Source organism: Chionomys nivalis, chromosome 23 (genome assembly GCF_950005125.1).
Source record: "Chionomys nivalis chromosome 23, mChiNiv1.1, whole genome shotgun sequence".
Taxonomy (NCBI): domain Eukaryota; kingdom Metazoa; phylum Chordata; class Mammalia; order Rodentia; family Cricetidae; genus Chionomys; species Chionomys nivalis.
This window is the reverse complement of record NC_080108.1, coordinates 1,792,337-1,812,977: the sequence shown is the minus strand read 5'-3', so window position 1 is coordinate 1,812,977 and position 20,641 is coordinate 1,792,337. Positions and strand designations below refer to the sequence as shown.

General features: G+C 54.6%; 1 protein-coding gene across 1 annotated transcript; it reads left to right on the top strand.

Moving 5' to 3' along the window:
* The first annotated feature begins 8,731 nt into the window (after positions 1-8,731).
* Positions 8,732-20,411, top strand: Lrrc32 (leucine rich repeat containing 32). The gene is made up of 3 exons (XM_057756216.1): positions 8,732-8,820; positions 12,781-12,875; positions 16,715-20,411. Exons 2-3 carry the CDS (start codon positions 12,789-12,791, stop codon positions 18,608-18,610), a joined length of 1,983 nt encoding a protein of 660 aa, XP_057612199.1. The 5' UTR covers positions 8,732-8,820; positions 12,781-12,788; the 3' UTR covers positions 18,611-20,411.
* The last annotated feature ends 230 nt before the right edge of the window (positions 20,412-20,641 follow it).

The window sequence follows — 20,641 nt, the reverse complement described above, 5'->3', positions numbered from 1 at the left end:
CCCTCCTCTTCTCCCAGGTCTTTGCTCGCTGATACTTCCAACAGGAAGCCTTCCTTGAAGACTTTCCTCCCTGCCTCTCCTGGCTCCTCATTCCCAGCCATTCTGGCTGTACCGTTCTCTCTGTGTACGCCTCTAGCAGGGCGGGGGTCTACATTTTGCTTTTGTGACTCTTGTGTCTAGTCAATAGAGAAGGAGCTTAGGGAGGCAGCAGAGGTAGAGGCGGCTACAGTGATCAGGTGAGCCTCAGAATCAGGATTACTAATGTTCGTGTGTGGAGCATTGCTCCAAAGGGAGAGGCTACATTCTGGGGGAGACTGTTAAATGCGGCAGCGGAGGGCACAGGCTTGGGGCATACATAGTCTCTGGCAAGGCTTGAGGTCCTGAGGAGAAGAAGCCAAGGTCCCCAAGCCAATCCTGGCTTCCTTCTGAAGGGTCTAAGTCTGCAAGTCCCTGCTCCCAAACCCTCACACAGGTCCGCTTCAAGGTTCCAGTCTCAGCAGGATGGGTCTTAAGACATCCACTAGGGGGCAGGCAAGGTATTCCAGGAACAGACGGACTTTTTCAGCTACAGGCTCCCGGCTTGACTGTCCGAACTGAAGCGGGGGGGGGGGGGGGGGGGGGGGGGGGGGGCCTTCACTCAGCTGGAGCAAGGTGTGCCTGGGGATTCTCCTGACCACTGAAGGGCAGTGAGCGGTTGCAATGTCCTGTCACCACGCAGAAGGCCTGGAGGCACTGGGAGGCGTGTGTCAACGGGTTTATAGGGCTGTTATTCCTCACACTTGCAGGACTGCTCATTTTAAGCACACTCCCTGGCTCACGTGGCTTATTGTATCCTCTCTCCGTAGTCGGGCCGATTGTCCCATTCATGGTCAGTGACTAGGTACTCTACCACCGGGGGCTCTGACCTTCCTTCGGGGCCCCAGACTACAGACATCTCCTCGGGGAGTCCCAGGTCTCCCGACTGTGCATGGTAGAGCCAGACCGGTGGTGTCTCTGTCCTCACCCTGTGGCCCCCTTCTCTCTGCTACATACCAGTCACCAACCCAGCCAATCCACCAGAGTGCACTCCACCCTTTTGTTTTTTGGCAGTGCTGGGGAACGGAACCCACCCCTGAGCACATAATACCCAGCTATTCTCCCATCTAGATTTTGCCATTGTCTTAATCCAGCTGTTGTAAGGGCAGAGCCTCCCTTGGCCCTCTTGCCATTCCTGCAACCCTCAGACCTGGACCCCTTAAGACATTCTCCTGGACTGGGCACACTGCGAGGCTCTCGTGGATCGTCGGTAGAACATCTTTCATGTCACCAAAAAAGGGAACTAACGGGGATGGACTGTGTGGAGCTCCATCTTCTCCACAGTCCCACGGGGTAAGCAGGGACCACCTTTTTAGATGAATGGCTAAGTCAGCAATATGCTTCCCATGCAAGCACAAAGACCTGAGTTCTGATCCCCAGATCCCCTATACAAAGATGGATGTGGTAGTGTGAACCTCTCATCCTAGCAATCAGGCTGGGTTCAAGGTCACCCAGCAACCCCATGAAAGAACTGAACCTCAGCTCCAAAACCGCCTGGCAACCTCACAGGCTACAGAGTTGTAAAGTGACTCAACAGCTCTCCCTCCACACACAGAGAGAGGATGGGATCCCAGCAGTGAAAATAGCACTCTGGGATGAAGATAAAGGGGGACTAGTTAGTCCTACCCCATGCCCAGATGTCTGCATGGTGGAGAGAGGAACTAGGAAGGGCACTGAGGTCAGGGGCAAGCCAATGGTGTGAGCGTGGGGCTGGGGAAGAGTGAAGGGAAGGCCAGAGACCCAGGACACTTCAGGCGTCTGTTCTTGTGTGCAGTAGCAGCTTCCATGGGTGGCCCTCTTCCTCTCACGGTGCCCTTTCCTGACTCTTGAGATCAGAGTCAGGACACAAGGCACCCCTTTGGGCCACTTTTGCTCGGTCAGCATGGAGCCCACTGGGACATTTCTCCAGCCCTTGCCTCTGGAATTTTCCATGAGAGAAAGAGAGAGACAGGCAGTGGGGAGGGAAGCTGAGAAGGGGGAGATGGAGAGGAAAGAGGGGTGACTGAGAAGGGCTTTTGGTGGAGATAACCAGGCGGGTTAGAGAGAGCAGGAAGGAGAGAGGGACAGAGGACATGTGTGGGTGTGTGATTTGGAGGGTGGTGTGAGCAGAGACAGGAAAATGGAAAGGGTGGTGTGAGCCCCACGCCCAGCACCATCATGAATCTTCACGTGGCGGGTGGCCTCGTCCATGACTGCCACAGGGATCCTGGACTAGAAAGCCATTCTAGGGGAAGGTTCCAGGGTCAGAGAGGAGGTGGGAAGTAAGAGAAGACAGAGGCAAGGGTGCAGACCCGTGGGTGAGGAGCTGGGGACAGAGACCATCCAGGGTGGCGCTGATCTGAAGGCCCTGAAGAGCTAGAGGCAGCAGTGGGAGACGGGAGCAGTGGACTCTCTTCTAGGTCTGGCTAGGAAGGGGCTGGGAATGAGGGCTCTTTCCTTACTGGTGGAAAAATACACAGGGAGGAGAATTGTCTAGAAAGTTCCTCCTGCAGGATCTGTGTCTGGCAGCAGGCAGCACAGACAGACTGCCAGGAGGCTGGGCAGACCTGAGACCCATTTGGACAAGGTCAAGTTTGTTCTGGAAAATGGAGTTGAAACCTCAAGCCCCAGTGTCCTATCTGCCTGCCTGTCACACAGAGGAGTGACATAGCAGGAAGACAGGAGTCACTTAGCCTGGAAGAGGCTGAGAGCAGAAGTCCTTCAGGTCCAATAACCACATCCAGACTTTCAGATCTGGAAAAGAACGGCTTCGGGAGGTCAAGTGTCCACGGACACAGTCCAGCCTCCTTGTATCTGCCTGGATTAGTCATGGGATCCCCAAGACTGCGGCAGTTTGATGTCAAAACTCATCTGTCTACCCCGTTCCTTCTTGTACCCCAGGAATCAGCCCCAGTAAAAGGTACCCGGTTCATGTGTGGTCTAACACCGAGAAAATCTTGTGGGCCTGAAAATGCAGCCCAGTTCCTATGAACTGTGCACACTGTATGTAGAAGTGTGCCTGTGTGTCTGCGTATGTGTGTGTCTGTGCACATAGATGAGAGGCTTTTCTCCATGTCCCTGGTGTGCGGTCCAGTGGTTGGGGGAGTTGGAGCATTTTATCCCTCTGTACACATAAGATGTGAGCCACATTTTGCATTCTGTATCTCCTGTATGAGCATGCATTATGTGTGTTCCTTGTGTTTGTGGTGTGTTCTGTCCAAGTCGTGTGCATTTGTGTTGGATTTGTGCAGGGTGTGTATCCATGTGTGGTGATTATGTGACTTATCTCTCTTCTGTGTGATGTAGATGTGTGTATATGTTTGTCCAGGTGCACATACATGCTTGCATGTGTGTGTAAAGGCCAAAGTTCAAAGTTGGGTTGGTTCCTCAGTCACTCTCCACCTTTTTTATTTATTCATTTTAGAGACAAAGTCCCTTGCTAAGCATGGAGCTCACTGATTCAGCTAGACTAGCTAGCCAATGAGCTCCAGGGATTAACCTGTCTCTTAACTTCCTCCATTCCCCAACTCCCACCACCAGCCCAACCCAGCCCTAAAATTAGAAGTGTTTCCACCACACCCAACTTCGGTTCTGGGGATCCAAACTCATTCTTCACACTTGATCAGCATTTTGTCCACTGAGCCCCGAGAAGGCTTTTCAGGGCATTCCTATGAGCTTGAGGGGTTGGTGATTGCTGCGTGCCTATGTGACATTTTACGGACTGTCGTGGGGTTGGGGGGATTCATGACACAGCACAGGAGGCTGGATCTGCTTGTTAACTCCTGGTTCTGTGATCTTGAGCTGGTCACTTACCACCAGCACATGTCACCTTCAAAATGGAGATGATGGTGATGAAGATGGTGATGATGGTGATGATGATGGTGGTGGTGATGGTGGTGATGATGATGATGGTGATGGTGGTGGTGATGATGATGATGGTAGTGGTGATGATGATGGTGGTGGTAATGATGATGATGGTGGTGATGATGATGGTGGTGGTGATGGTGGTGATGGTGATGATGATGATGATGGTGATGATGATGATGATGGTGATGATGATGGTGGTGATGATGATGGTGATGATGATGATGACAGTGATGATGATGGTGATGATGATAATGATGATGGTGATGATGATTTATAAACCTGTCTCATTAGGTTACTGATGCTTGACTGGGCTATAATCAAAAGCTACCTAGCCCAACCTTCCCTTCCCAGCTTGGAGCCACCCCTAGCAAGGAAGACCAGTAATCCTGTAAGCAGGCCGTTTGCTCCGTCCCCTTCCTTGCGTCATCTCTGCCTCACAGGTGAAGGCTGCCTGGCTGTAAGGATAAGGGGTGGGGCACTCGCAGCATCTCTCCATTGTCCCTTTGCCCCATTGCCCACTGTCCCCCATCACACAACTAAAGTCATCTTAGTTTAGGTGCCCTCTCAGAGGGCAGTCCATAGACCAGCAGCCTCAACACCACCAGGCTTAACTGGAGGTGCAGATTCTGGGGCTCACTCCAGCTGCTGAACCAGACTCCCGCTGGGGGCTGGGGGAGCAGCAATCTATAATGGGTTTCAAGAACTCCCACGAAGTGGGGAGCAGGGCTCTACCTTCTCTGAAGAGGCTGCAGTGTGAGTCTGGAGGCCCCATGTCCAGTGTGAAGTAGATCAAAGAGAGCAGACTGGGTTGAGACAATTGGACTCTTCCCCGTGTGACCACGGGCTGTGTTCCTACTTACTGACCTGGAAGAGGAGGCAGGTGGCATTTTCTGAAGTGTGGGAAGTTCAACCCTATCTGTGGTGACCAGCCTGGCTTGTGGGAGCCAGTTTCCAGAGGCTCTAGCCTCTGAGGAAGATGGAGCCTGAAGACTACAGCAAACAGGAGCCTGGCATCCAGTCTCCATCTTGGGAAAGAGCCTCAGGAAGCTGCCAGGACAAGGTGCCCACCGTGAGAACTTTGCCACAGCCGCTCTCCCAGTTGCTGGGTGCATGGAGCCTGAGGGGCAATGTCTCCCTGTTATAGCTTCCTCCAGATCAGGCCTCCCAGGTCCTTCCTCCCTCGTGGGAATCCCTTCCTCCCATCACCTGCAGAACTCAGGCTGTCCCCTGAAGAAGATGACACTACCAGCCAGACCAACCCAATCCTATGCCATTCTCTTCCCCTAGTGCCATCAGGCCCCCACCACCCCAAAACTGGGCTCCATTTTACAGAAGCTGATCTTGAGTCTACAATAAGGATGCTGAGCTGGGTATGCCCCATTCCCTTCTCCTCCATGTGGAGCCCAGTTCCCATGCTATACCACCCTCATGATCGAGAAACACCCAGGGACCTGACCTTCAAACGGTTAACCGGGAAGCCTGTGAGCTGGGTGCCCCCCCCCCAGTTCCCAGCAGTCCCCAGCCGCAGTATTGTGGTTTCACGGTTCTTGGCTCAGCACAGATGCGCTTGGAGTTTCATGTTTGTCTTAAAAGTTTTCACTTGGCACCTCGCCACTCCCTGGGGGCCTGGGGAGCCTGCAGGGGGCTTAGTCAAGGTGCTCACTGCGGGGACTCAGAGCCTGGAGCCCCTGTGGAAGAGTGGAGGGAAACCAAGCCTCAACAGCTCCTCCTACCCCTGCATGGATGTCTGACTACCACATATTCCACTAAGTACAGAAATCCAGCCCTCTGGGGTCAGCCAGGCTCAATGGCCTGCAGGCTTCAAGATGCCCTGCCCTGCCCATTGCAAGGTTATGGCCAGAACCCCTAAGGCAGTCCTGAAAAGAAGCGTGATGACCAATCAAGAGAACTCCAGAAATGCACCTACCCTGACCTCATTCCAACTCCCCAGTGCCTACGACACACCTGGTCCCTGTGCGGGCTTGCTTCCCTGGCTCCTCAGCATTGGCTTTCGGTTTCAAGCTCCCTTCTCTGAGACATCTGACATCTAGCTGCAATGATTGGACTTTCTTACTGTCCCTCCAAGAGCCATGCTCAGAGCCACGCTCCTCAGCGGGTGTGGTCAGTGCCCTCTGTGTTTAAGGGAAGAAAAATAGGGGAAGAACTGGGGAAGCCAGGGTTCTGCTCCAGCAGTCAGGGCCCTCCAGCTGATGGGGAACTCCCCGACTCCCAGGAGCCCACACGGGTGTTGGGCAGGGGCACAGGATGAAGACAGCCAATGCTGAGCACGAGATTCTGGTGTAGGAAGGAAGCCTGGGATTAGTTGCTGACCCCCATGTTGTATGGCTTGAGACAGTTACTCGGTCTCTCCGAGCCTCACTTACCAGTGAGTGAGAATAAAGGCACTGAAGCCGTTTGTAGCCATCTTTACTCTGGTACACCAAATAAGGATGACTGGCCCAGAGCGGGTGCTCAGCCAAGAGCGATGGAAGCTAAATTAGGGAACTGTGTTCTCATGCTCCTTCTCACTCTAATCAGTCGTTAAACAGGAAGTCAGAGAGGTCTAGCCCCCTGTTCCAAGTCCCACAAGCTATAGACATCATTGGCTTTCTGGATCACTAGCTCCAGCCTGTGTCCTCAAGTGTCAGCTTGCCTGAGCAAAACCCTCCCAAGGAGCCTTGAGCAAGACTCAGTGCCTGAGAGACACACTCTCAGAGTGTGAGCAATAAGGGCCCAGGATAAGAAATGTCAAGATGGAAGCATTTCCATTAAAACAGCTAAGCTGGTGTCTGATCTGCCACCTGATGACCACACCGAAAACACGTGGCTTCTGGGGTGTTTTCTGGAAGGAAACTGTTCTCCATGGGCCTTAGAATAAAGCACTCCACAGTGACCTTGTAAACCAGACCCTGCTTAGATTCTGGCCTCTCTCCCCTGCAGACTCCAGCTCTGCCTCCTGGATGAGACCCTTTACACCTCTGGATCAATCCACCTCCTTGTTCTCCCTCCTCAGCCTCACATCTGCCCACAAGAGAGGCAGCTGAGCAATTTTATTTCCCAGTCTCTCAGGGCCCACCAGGGAAGGGGGTCAGGCCCCTCACTGGGTTTCTAACCAAGGCTGTCTTATGTTTTATGTTTTTGACGTCTCCCAGGCAGCAGAACCATTGTCTCGCTCCACAGCAAACAGCCTTCTCATGACAGCTCGAGATGGGGCTGAAGAGTTCCGGCTTGGTCCTCAAGCCCGAGAGACCTCTGTAGCCCTGTAGCGGAGCATGCTTGGCTGCCCCTATATCTCTTACCTCTTGGGGAGCCCCATCCGGGCACTGAATACGATAAGGCAGAACTTCATGTGCTTCCTAACCACAACCGCAGACTCTGGGGGCACAAGGGAAGCAGGCCGCTCACCCCGGAGCGGCGATGCCAGTCCCGCCCTGCCCCCACCTTAAGCCAAGCTCTAGGGCAAGCAAGACAGCATCAGGCCCTAAGAGGTGAGCAGGCAGGGACAGCCCCAGCCTGCCTGAATCTCTTTGGCCATCCCTGTTCTGCTCACTCTGCAGAGTAGCTACGAAGCCCCTTCCTCTAACCGAGACCCCAGGGACACGAACCTGGTGTTCGCCTGATTAGCGCTGCAGAGGAGGGGCGTTCTATAAAGCCCCCTGGATGCTGGCCCCACCCTACGTTCCTTTCTTCCCCTCCCGGTACCACAACCAAATTGTAGCTCTTGACATCCCCGCGTTACAGAGAGAGACTGAGTTCAGTCTGACTAGATAGTACAGAGAAGTGGCGAGGAATGAGCCAGGACTCTGGGAGCCCCGAGGTGGCTGGGCGGTGGGGTCGGGGAGCTTGAAGCTTGCCTACTCTGCCTAACTTTACTGCATCCTTCACCTGCAGCCCCAGCCACTCCTCATAGCGACAGGGGCTGCCTCCTTCGCGAAACTTTCCTTGACCTCAGGATGAGTCAGGACTCTGGGCACCATTAGATTTGGCGCTACTCATTTTCACGCTGTTAGGATGGGGTGGACGTTCTCCCAGCGCTGTGACCATCAGGGAGAACATTGTGACTGAGGAGCCAGGCCTGGAGGACAGTGGTAACACTCTCAGGAACACCTGTCTTTCCAGTCCGTGCTCCAGGCAGGGTGTGGCGCCAGTGACTGAGAAGGGCCAAGTATCTTTTTGAGGAAGTCCCAAGATTCGATATGCAATTTAACCTTCCCGAGCCTCGGGTCCCCCAACTATACATGGGGGCCTGGCTAGCCTTAGCTAATTTTTTTCACATATATTTACGGTCAGATCACCCCTGCTCCCCACCCCGCAACTCCCAGCCTCAGTTTCTCCATCAGTTAGCTGGGAACTTTGACAGGCTCGGAGATGACTTAAAGACAGGAGAGCTGAGGTATGGGGAACCCCCCTCAGGGCCGTCCCAGGGCCAAAGAAGGGTCACTTCCTTCCGTGCCAGCGGTTGTCAGTCACCTCTGGGTGGCCGCCTCCCGTGTGTAGCGGCGCCAGGATTTCCTCCGCGGACCTCGGACTCCCTGACCCCGGGCCTCGCGCGCCCACGGCTGCACGTGCGGCTGCCCCAGCAGCCTAGGTTCCTTCTTTTTCTTCCTCCCTCCCGGGGTTCTTCCAACCCTAGCGTGGGCCGGGCAGTTCCAGGCCAGAGGGGATGGATGCAGACTCCGTTCCCAGATGTCGCACAGCTGGAGTGGCGGCGTTAGGACCCCGCGGCTCGGAGTCGCCCTTGGGGGCGTGGCAGGGTGGGGAGGGCGATTTAAAGGGCGGGCGCCGCCCCCTCGCGGCCGGCGGGAGCGGCGCTGCAGCGGCCGTGGCTCGGCGGGCTGGACCCCGGCGGGCTGCGCAAACGATGTGCCGAGGAGCCGGGTGGCGGCGGCGCTGAGCCAGGTAGGGGCAGCGGACAGCGGCAGAGACTCGGGAACCTGGACCGGACCCAGGTCTTAGTCGATCTCCCCCCGGAAGGGCTCAGATGGGTGGTCCCATTTGACAGCTGGGACAATCAAGGCCGGAAGTCCTGGACGTGCCTAGGAGCACACAGTGGAGCTACCAGAGCAGGGTTTGAATTCAAGTCTTCCCGAGGCAGACATGGACTCTCCAGAGCACCACTGCTGTCTTTGGAGGGGATACCCCAGTGCTCTTTGGAGAGACTTGCAGCAGACCTGCTTTATGGGTGATAGATGGGAGGCATCCCCGCTCCACCTCCACTCTGACATTCCGCATCAAAGCCACATTCCTTTGGGTTAAGGTCTGATTCCCCTGAGATGTGGGATGGCTCCAGAACAGGGCTGCCCTAGTGATTCACTGCCCTGTGAGTCTGGAAGCTGCCCTCCCAGGCCCCCTCTGCCAGTACGTCAGAGCAAACCAGAGCACTACCGCCCAGTGTGCTCCTGGGCAACGTAGGAGAGAAGTCTTGGCAGCTCCTTTGGAGACAGAGGGGCTGGATTCTGGCCCCCACTCTTCTATTTACTGTACAAGTGACTTTGGGTAAGTCATTTCTCTGAAGCTCCTGTGCTCCAGGGGGCCAGTGGGGTCAGTGCCGCTAGAGACCACACAACGGGAAGGGTCTGTAGATCTGTGTGAGTCCCCTGCCCCACATCTAGGGGCTGGGGATCAGGCACTTCGCCTTCCTGTGCCTCAGTCTTCTGATCTGTACATAGGAATTGCAGTAACTCCCTCACTTGGTGGTTGTGAGGATGAAAAGACCTGAGATCAGTCAAGGGCTTAGGAAAACATGTAACCTCCTTGCAGAGCAGGGCATTATCTCTATCTGTCCTTTTCTCTCTCTGTCACGCACAGACACACACACACAAGCACGTACACAGAGAGTCTTTAACACTTCTCCATGTCAGAATGCAGTCATGTGCCTGCAGACCTCTGTTCCTAGTGTACCTCGCCCGGGATGCTCAGCCCTATTGGTCCCTGTACCATCTGGGAAGGATACTGTGGTATCCTGGTTCTTCCCACCTGGGCTAAGGGTGGACAGTGGTGCAATGGGAACTGGTGTGTGCCACTGACGGCAGACAGATCACCCAGGTAGGAGAAGTGAAAGAACTTGCCCTGGGGGACTCAGACTAGCTAGTGGTGGGGCTGGACTCTGAGCCTGGATTCTAATGCCCCTGGTCCTCCCTGTGAGAGGCTGAAGGGGGAAGGCACAGCCGTGGCTTCTTTCTACCATAGTTCTGTGGTGCAGTGGGGGCTGTCCCTTCTAGACGTGCAGAACCTCACGTTAGGGCAGAACAGGATTTGACAGAGGGGGGAGCAATGGAACCCCTGGGCATCTCCTCCTTAACCCCAGGTCTGCTGTGGGAGCTCCTGGGTCCTGATGTCCTTTGGGCAGCAGAACTTCTGCCCTCGGTCAACCGCTTGTTTCTTGAGAGAACTTTAGTGAACATCTACTTGAGGAATGAAACATATGGGCGTTGGAGAACTACAACATAGTGGAGCCCAAGCAAGAGCATTCTGGGTAGAGGGAGCACAAGGCAGAGCCCCAGGCCGGCAGTGAAGGTACTGGGGGTGTGACTGAGGAGTTGCTGGGGGTGAGGAGGTGGTAGGAGGAGCTGATGGGAGAGAGAGTGAAGCCTGGATGCTCCTGGAGATTTCAAAGTGACTCCTGAGATCTGTCGGGTGATTTTGAAACATTGCTGACTGCCATTTATGGAGCTGGTTGTCCCGTACTGAAGGGAAGCAAGAACTCAGAAAGTACAGTTGGCTGTTGCACTGAAGGTTGGCAACTTTGAACCTGGTGGGATATGGAAGGACAGGGGCAAGGGGACACAGGGAGTCGGGGGACCTCCCCTCACCCACATTTTCTGCATTGGAGACTCAAATGCTGGTGGGCCGTCTGGGGTGCTTTCCTTTCATGGGCTGGGGAGCATATTGGGGTGAGCTCCGTGCTCCACACTGGGTTGTCCAAAGCTCAGCAACTGTAAGAGTCTGAAGAACACAGCCCTGGGGAACCAGAAATGGCTTCCCGGATGACATGGCATCCAAGACATGTGAGGTGGGGAGGTAGGTATTCAGCCATAGGTGGAACAAAAGAGGGCAAGGCTCGGGCAATGAAAGGTACCCAGAGGTCCAAAGGAAATACACGTATTCAGGACCCAGAGAGGTGGCAGGGGTATGATTATAAGAAGCCAGAGATGAAGGCCAGGGGTTTTCATTTAGCTCTGAGTATGCTAATGTTCAAAAGCAGGTGGGGACTGCTTTTGAACCAAAAGAACAAAATTTCCTGTGAACTCACAACCTGCAGTGAAAGGAGAGTGTTGTGGGGCGGGGTTGGGCCCTGGGGGAGCCAGGAAGGAGAGTTAAAAGGGCCACACTGGCCGGCCATTGTGTGTCTCAGCAAGATGAAGGCAGAGCAGCCTTCATGGCCTTAGGTCCTGACACCGCCAAAGGCCTGCCGGTCTCCCAAGGCCACCCTCAGAGTGGTGGCTCTCACACTGAGCACCCTCTGTGGAGACCTTCAAGTGTGGAGGGAGCACAGACCCGGAAGGTAGCTTCCACTTAGCTGTGATGCCTTAGGCGTGTATATGGCTCAGCCTCTCTGAGCCCTGGTTTTGTTTTGGTTTGGTTTTTGTCATTTGTTTGGTTCCCCCCCTTCTATAAGATGAGAAGTGTAAGAAAACCGGAACTGAGTCCTTGAGGGACCGAAAGAGTTAGTAATTGTCAGGTTTGACGGCGGAGATCTGATAAGCTGTGACACTCCCATAGAGTATGTTCCGTTTATCCTCAGCAGAACTTGACATGGTTGTCATCTATCTCCGGGAATAAGGTCAGAGAGACGATGGGACCTGTATAGGGTCACTCAGCAGGCACCTACTGGAGAGGAGGGAGCTGCCAGGTGTTCAGCTCTGAATCCCGCGATCCCTCCTTGTGAGCCGGCTGTGTCCAGGCTGTGATCTCTTCAGCCCACGCTCATGGCTGTTTCCCAGCACAGAGCTAGATGTGAGGTTACATCCAGCATGGGAGCAACTGGATTCATTCATTCGTTAATTAATCAGATAAATCGGCTGATCTGTCTCCTCAGCATGTGGCTCAAGTCCACAGGGATTCACCCCTGCTGAGGGCCTCTGGGCTTATGCGAGGCATTGGTCAGTGAAAGTAGAGGGCTGGCAGTACACTGGGGTGGGGCTTCCTGTTAGTGCCCCGGCCAACCCCGAACAATGATGAACAATGACAAAGTCTGAGAATTCCAACCGAAAGGAAAAGGTCAAAATGAGGGAGCATGAGGCCTCCCATCTGGAGCCTATGAGGCTGGGCTTGGGGCCTGCCTGGGTCCTGGGGGGAAACCGAATTGAGGCCCGTCTCCCTCCAGCCAACCCCGCCCTAGGGTCCCTTTTCGTCTTGAGCACCCCTAATTTTAGCACTCTAATTTTCTTCTAGTAGGTTGACCTTTATAATTTTTTTAAATTACATTTTCTTGATTTGAAGGGAGCAGGTACATGTGTAGAGATTAGTGAAGTCCAGGGGCCAGTTTTCTCCTCCCACGTGGGGATCCCAAGACCAAACTCAAGCCACTTAGGCTCACTGGCAAGTGCCTTTAGCCCTGAGCTATCTCAACGGCCTCAGGTGGGCCTTAGGTAAACCCAAAGCAGACAAGTCATGCATTGCTTTAAACGTTTTGCTTCCTCTAAGTAATAACTCAGCTTGGCCTCAAAGTCACAATCCATGGCCCCTACCCTGGCCCCGAAAGTTATGGGCACCACTACTTTCAGCTCCCCTGAGTCCCGAAGCCCATAGGCCTCTTACTCTTAGCTCTGGTCTAGAATCTTCGAGGGAGGGCAAGTGGGTGCTGCCGGTAGTGCAGGGAGTAGTGGCCTCACTATTCCTCTTTTCTCTCCTCCGTAGGCAGAGCCATGAGCCACCAGATCCTGCTACTCCCGGCCATGCTGACTCTGGGCCTGGCTATCTCTCAGCACCGAGACCAATTGCCCTGCAGGACGGTAAGACACCATGCAGGCAGAGTAAGGGTGCCTGTCCCATCCTTGCTGGGCGAAGGGTGTCCCACAGCCCAGCGCAGGAGTAAAGGTTGGAAGACCTAGGAAAGGTTCGAGTTTTGTCTTGGTATTTGTTGAGCATACCCTAGGCTGTTCAGAAACCTGCTTACACAATGCTCTTGTTCCCTTTTTATACAAGGAACACAGGTTTGAGGGAGGTTAGGTGACCTAACCAAGATCATTAGGCTAGGGACAGAGGGACACCCACCCCCGGCTCTCTGTTCCCATCTTCTGGGAGCTATTGGGGGAAAGGTGCTGGGGAAGAGACAAACTGGGAAAGGCTCCCCTGTACTGATTCTCCTGGGCACAGATCCCCTTCCCAGCTGGGCTCCTGGACTTGGCCTGCCTGCCGGTTAGAATTCCCTCACTCAGTACAACCAGGTCAAATGCCGCCTTGGCCAGAAAGCCTCCCCTGGCATTGCTGGCTGACTCCTTTGGCTGCTCCTCTTCCAGCTTCATGCCCTTCCACCCACCTCCATGCTGAGCAGACTGAGGATGTGGGGTGCTGGGTGCATGGCCCAAGGCTTTCTTACCTGTAGACCAAGAGCCCCTCGGGGACAGAGGGCAGGCTTGACCTATTTCTGTTCTTTTCCTATTCCAAGCCGGACAGATGCTAAAGACATTGTGACCCTGTGAAGGACAAGGAAATGACCCCTTAGGTCAGTGTTTCTCAACCTGCGGGTCATGAGCCCCACAGGGGTCTCTGCAAATCAGATATTTACATTATGATTCATAACGGTAGCTAAATATAGTTAGGAAATAGCCACAAAAGTGAGTTTATGGTTGGGGGTCACCACACCATGAGACTGTATTAAAAGTCGCAGCATTAGGAAGGCTGGAGCCACTGTTCTACGACATTTGTGAAGCAAACTTGAGATAGGAGAGGCCACCACCAGCTGCACTTTGGCACAGAATGGGCAGCTGCTTACAGAGGCCAGAAATGCCAGCAGCTCTTTCCTGGGGTCTGTGTGCCCTGTGGTGCCCACCACTTCTTCCTTGGAGGCCTCCTATGAGTCTTATAACCAAGGATAACGGCAGGAAAGGCTTCAGACATCATCCTATGCCCAGGGACTTGGAGGACTGAGGCCCTAGATGGTGAAGGGTTTTGACCCAGCAGATAGAGGGCTCGGGGCAGAGATGCCCTGAGAAGCCTTCTATGATAGACAGGAAAGGATTTTCTGAACCATCACAGAAAAGTCCTGTATGCACACAGCAGCAGAGAAGACTTGTGGCCCTGAGGGTAGAAGTGACAGTCTCAATTCAAATCCAGCTCCACCTGCATGGTTCATGGCCAGTGCTTCTCCTTACACAGGTTCCTCCTGTGTGTGTGTGGATGGGAAGTGGAGTTGGAAGGCATGTCCTTTTCCCCATCAGGAAGAAAACAGAGCAGTGGTTGATACAGCAGTGTGAGCAGGCATGCTAAACCGTAGCCAAGGCCCATCCCCTATCATCTCTGCCCCAGAGACTCCTGGCAGTCCATTGGAGCTTGGAATTAAGGGGAGAAAGGATACTGAGATGGGATTCAAGGAACCTCCTGCCCCAGGTGCTCCTTGGGCCTCTGCAGTACCTGATAGACAGTATCAGGCTATGCCAGTTCCCGCCATGGTTCCTCTGGAGCTGGTGTCCTGGAGAGCTTTTGCTCATCCAGAGGGGAAGGTACGTGGGTGTAGGCTGGCATGGGGGAGTGTGGCGTGTGCACCGCAAATGAAGGGTAAATCGTGCATGGTGGTGTTGTCCAGCTAGCCTGGGTACCTGGGTGTTGAGAGCTCAGCTTACACAAAGGGAAACCCATGCTAGCATTGGGACATCTTGTTGCAGCTTACATCAGGGTGCTCCTGCACACGAGGTGGCAAATAGGTATCTAATTTCTGTGGGTGAGGAGTGTTGTTGGGTCTCTTAGAATCTCAGTTGGCAGCTTTTCCTGGAAGTATAAGGCTAATCAGGGTACTTTATACAGAAGGCGTTCACACCAGTGCCCATGGCCGGACAGTGCCTTGCCCCTCACCTTGGGGTCATCAGGAGGAACCTCAGAGCTAGACCAGGCAGGGGTCACAGACTTGTGTTTCTTCCTTGCTACCTCAACCACTGGATCCCTGTAGGACCCAGGCAAGTCACCACCAGGTCAGACCTTGACTTCGGCATATGGATAGCAGGTGGGCTGGTTCCCTTTGCTCTGATGTCTCCCGTGGCTTTAATCTGGATATCCAGATTAGCTCTTCCTCCCCCCACCACCCCAGCATTGATTGGATCAAGGCCCCAGCCCTTTACTTAAATACAGATGTCTGCAACTCATTCACCAAAGACATTTCCAGAGCCCTTCTGTGGGCCACGTCCGAGACATCCATGTCCATCAATGGAGTCCTTCTCTGCTCCAAGCTTACTGGCTGCAGCTCCCCACTTGGCCTTTGTTTAGGGGTACCAGGCCATAGGGAGAACACACAGTTGGAGGTGTTGGGTTCTCCACGAGGAAGTCTCATACAGATCTGATCCACATGTGTCCAGAGATGGGCATGAAAGAGTGTGGGAGGAGTGGCTAGGTAGACTGAGGCCAGCAGACAGGTCGGACAGAGTCTTGATGGATTCCGCTCCATGCTAAGGCCAAGCATACCGTAGGCAAAGTGGGTTTTGAGCCATCTCTGGGCATTTAGGCGGTGGGTAGTTCAGTGGCGGGGGCAGCCAGTGGAGACAGGCGGGGACGGGGTGAAACTAAGCTGGCTGGTTGTAGAAGTCCCACTATTTGCTAGGGAGGACTGGGGGACCTAGGGTGACTATCTGGGACCAGATAGAGGTATGCATTTGCATATGACCCTTAAAGATGCGCTTTGTGGAAGGACAAGCGTGGCAGAAAGACCCATGTTCAAATCCCAATTCCTTCCACACCACCTGGGTGATCCCAGAGATTCCCTTATCCTCTCCGACCTGGGCTTTGATAAAAATGTGTAATTCCATCAGATTACCCCTATACCTGGGGCTGTTGTTGACAGGGTGACCAGTCGGAAAACCCTGATATATAAAGTCGGTGCTGGGAACGACAGTTAATTTGGGGGTAAGGAACTGGAGGGTTGATGTGACTTGGTAGTGGCCACTCAGCTGTCATCAGATAGTGTTGGTTGGGCCCTGGCATTCCTTTCCCCTGCTCAGTCTTCGCATTCCTGCAACCTTCAGGGTTCCGTGCTGGACCAGGCCACCAGAAGTGGGGCCATTGATGGGGAGGAGGTAGCAGCTGCAGAAAGTATTGTGTCCAGAGCCTGCTCCAGGTCATAAGAGGAATGAGATCTGAGGCTGGGTGGAGCAAATCAAAGCAGCTGGTGGAACACCCTGCAGGAGTTCCCAGCCCAATGGATGTGGACCTGGAAGCTGTGACCACGGAAACTCTTACAAAGGAAAGCATTTAACTTGGGTGGCAGCTCACAGTTTCAGAGGTTCAGTCCATTATCATCATGGCAGGAAGCACGGCAGTACGCAGGCAGACATGGTACTGGAGCAGGAGCTGAGAGTTCTTACTTCTTGACGCAAAGGCAACAGGAAGTGGTCTGAGACACTGGGCATGACTTGAGCATATGAGACCTCAAAGCCCAACTTCACAGTGGCACACTTCCTCCAACAAAGCCATACCCCCTGATAGTGCCACTCCCTATATGCTTATGGGACCAAGTACATTCAAACTACCACCACCCCTCCCAGCTTGGAGAGAGTAGCCATCTTTCCTAGAGAACACTGTCTGTCCTGTTCTACTGTCTTGCCCCTATTAATGCTAACTTCTCCACTACCCTTGCTCTCTCTAGGTGAACAAAGAGGCCTTGTGCCAGGGCCTTGGCCTCCTTCAGGTCCCCTCTGTGCTCTCATTGGACATCCGAGCTCTCTCCTTGTCTGGCAACAGGCTACAGAGCATCCTGGTCTCCCCCTTGGGCTTCTACACGGCACTTCGTCACCTGGACTTAAGCGTCAACGAGATCAGCTTCCTCCAGCCGGGAGTCTTCCAGGCCCTGCCCCACCTAGAACACCTCAACCTAGCCCACAACCGGCTTGCCATGAGCGCGGCACTGAATAGCGGCAGTCTGGGCCGCTTGCCCCTTCTGGTCTCCCTGGACCTCTCTGGGAACAGTCTGTATGACAGTCTGGTGGAGCGGCTGTTGGGTGAGGCTCCGAGCCTGCGCACTCTCTCACTGGCAGAGAACAGCCTCACTCGCCTGGCACGCCACACCTTCCAGGGCATGCCAGCCCTGGAGCAGCTGGACCTCCACAGCAACATACTGATGGACATCGAGGATGGCGCCTTCAAGGCCGTGCCCCACTTAACCCACCTCAATCTCTCCAGGAATTCCCTCACCTGCATCTCAGACTTCAGCCTCCAACAGCTACAAGTACTTGACCTGAGCTGCAACAGTATCGAGGCATTTCAGACGGCCCCGGAACCCCAGGCCCAGTTCCAGCTGGCCTGGCTCGACCTTCGGGAGAACAAGCTGCTCCACTTCCCTGACCTGGCCTCATTCCCAAGACTTAGCTACCTAAATGTATCCAACAACCTCATCCGACTCCCTGCGGGGTTGCCCCAGGACAGTGAGGACCTCCATGCACCCTCTGAGGGCTGGTCGGCCTCTCTACTGTCCAACAATGCCAGCACCAAACCCCTCTCCCAGCTCCTGAACCTAGATCTGAGTTACAATGAGATCGATCTGGTTCCTGCCGGCTTTCTTGAACATCTGATCTCCCTGCGCTTCCTCAACCTCAGCAGAAACTGCCTGCAATCCTTTGAGGCCCGGCGTGTGGGCTCCCTGCCCTGCCTGGTGCTTTTGGACTTGAGCCACAATGTGCTGGAAGCATTGGAACTGGGCACCAAAGTCCTGGGGTCCCTGAAGACATTGCTCCTGCAGGACAATGCCCTGCACGAACTGCCACCCTATACCTTTGCCAGCCTGGCCAGCCTGCAGAGACTCAACCTAGGGGGAAATCAGGTCAGTCCCTGTGGGGGCCGAGCAGAGCCAGGTCCCCCAGGCTGTGTGGATTTCTCTGGGATCCCCACCCTTCGTGTTCTGAACATGGCAGGGAACTCAATGGAGACGCTCAGGGCTGGCAGCTTCCTCCACACCCCACTTACTGAGCTGGACCTCTCTGACAACCCTGGCCTGGATGTGGCCACCGGAGCCTTGGTGGGCCTAGAGGCATCCTTGGAGGTACTGGAACTTCAGGGCAATGGGCTGAATGTCTTGAAGGTGGATCTGCCATGTTTCCGCCACCTCAAGCTCCTTAACCTTTCCGAGAACCGCCTCAGTCACCTGCCTGCCTGGACACAGGCTGTGTCCCTGGAGGTGCTGGATCTGCGGAACAACAGCTTCAGCCTCTTGCCGGGCAACGCCATGGGTGGCCTGGAGACTAGCCTCCGGCGCCTGTACCTGCAGGGAAATCCGCTCAGCTGCTGCGGCAATGGCTGGCTTGCAGCTCAGCTACACCAGGGACGGGTGGATGTGGACGCTACTCGGGACCTCACCTGCCGCTTTGACTCCCGGGAGGAGGTGCCCCTGAGCCGTGTAAGTCCCAAGGATTGTGGGAAGGGTGGGTTCAAGAACATCAACCTCATCATCATCCTCACCTTCACACTGGCCTCTGCCATCGTCCTCACCACGCTGGCCACCTGCTGCTTCCTCCGCAGGCAGAAGTTCAGTCAACAATACAAAGCCTGAGGGATCTTCCTTGGTGTGGTAGCCAGAGGGGCAGAGAAGCTGGGGGTCTGAGTCAGGTTACACAGTGACCAGGGGCTTAGCATCCTGCATCCCACCGCATGAACAGGTAGTTGCTTCCTAGGCTGCGTATGTGATCCAGCTGTGGAGCCCAGACTGGGGCAGTTTACAGAACAGAGCGTACCAACAGCTCTCCACTGAGCATCTGCTTCAGGCCAGACCCTGTTCTCTGGCAAGAGACACTGTCACAGAGCCAGTGACCACGCAATGTGGCGGGCCCTGAACCCCCAGACCTGCAGTCCCCAGCTGGTCATGGAGAGCCCACCCTGGCTGGCTGTGTTTGGGCAAGAGAGAGCCCAACCCGAGAGATGGTTTGTCTGGGCCACTTCCACACAGAGCTCTGTCGCGTCTGCTGATAATGACTTTCAGTCTCTCTGCAAATGAAGAACTTGTGACCGGAAGAGAGAGCCAGAACCTCCCGCAAAGGTCTTGAATCTGGACTCCTGCACCAGATTCTGATGTTTCAGCTGAACCAGAGTGGACTTCCAGCCAGACCCAGGTCGGTCTGTGTCTTGTCCTGGACAAGCCCTTCACCCCCGTGTGCTCTCCTGTTACAGACACTGACCCCAGTGCTGCCTGGATTCCCAGCCCCCTGCTCAGGCCTCCTTCCATCCGAGCCCCACCCTGGCTTCTGAGCCAAGAGGGAGAGAGAGCCTTGGCTATCTGGTTCTATTTTGCACTCAGCTTAGCAGCTGCAGAGGCGAACCCAAGCCAACCCTCGGAGGTTTCTGTGTTATCTGCCTTATACGCAAGAAGAAAACAAGGTTCCTTTAAGAGTCTGTGGCTGAGAGAGATGCCAAAGCCAAAAATGAATCAAACCTTCGTCCTCCTGTCTCCAGGACCTAAGCCTTGCCAGTGCAGTGCCTGCAGGCGGTCAAGTGGACCGGAAGTGGCCCTACCCTAACCAGGATCTGAGCATCCTTGCTACACACTCACTCCTTCTTCTCAGACAGGCACCCACAGACCTTCTGCTTCTCTGCCTCAGGGCCCCTCATTTGCACCCCAATATGAGTCTCTCTTTCTCATCTTGCTCCCACATTCCCACTCTCCCTCCATCCAGCATACCTTGGGGTTTGACAGTGTTGAGTGTAATCCCCGCCACTAAACAGAAAAGGAAAACAAAGTTTATGGGCTTGCTCAGGGTCGCACAAATCAACGGCAGGAACTGTGGGAGGAACAGGAGAAGACCAGCTGGACTCTTGCTGGTAGTGGTAGAGCATTGGCCTTGCACGCCCAAGGCCCTGAGCTAGGTGCCCAGCCGGGTCACCTGTGTGGTTTCTGACTCTCACCAGCTGTCATGCCTATCCTCACCAGGCATGGAAAATAAGAAGCAAGACCCCCTCAGACTCTCCACTCATTCTTGTGGGCTGCAGGGAGAAAGGAGGGCCTTGGGCCCAATCCTAGAACCTGCTTTATCAGTTCCGCTGTGCCTTGGCCCACAGTCTGCAAGCACGCTCGGTAACGTACAGGAAGATGGAAACACCATTCTTTCTGTCCCGCTTTACAGATGAGGAAACTGGGCCCAGAGAGGGTTAAAGGCTCAGAGAACAGATGGGCAATCTAGGGCTAGCATCCCCACGGGCTGCGCCGGTGGGGTCTAGGTGCTACCGCGCACAGCACTCGGCCTGGAGGCCAACGCACGGCCCCGGGGCCATAATGCTGCTGTCACCTCCCAGGGCTGGCCGCTGCCAGGCCCTGGGACCGGCTCTTTGTATAACTCACATGAATGTATTAAAGTATAATTTTGGAGAAACTGTGGCCTGCCAGTCTGCTTACTTTGGGTACCCCAGGCCGTGGCATGCATTTCCTCATGAGGCACTTCAGAGGACACTGATGCTCTCAGCTGGCTCCACCCTGGGCCTCAGCCTCCTTTATAACCCTGCCACATCCAACACCACCTTTGCCCTACCCCAACTCTCTGGAAGTAGTGACTGTGACCCCTCCCACCTGTCTGCAGCCAGTGTCTGTGTCCCC

Bases quoted from the DNA above. Each gene is read 5' to 3' on its own strand.
- Lrrc32 (XM_057756216.1), top strand. From the start codon at position 12,789: ATGAGCCACCAGATCCTGCTACTCCCGGCCATGCTGACTCTGGGCCTG. The intron at 12,876-16,714 runs GTAAGACACCAT...TGCTCTCTCTAG, and splicing joins ACCAATTGCCCTGCAGGACG to GTGAACAAAGAGGCCTTGTG.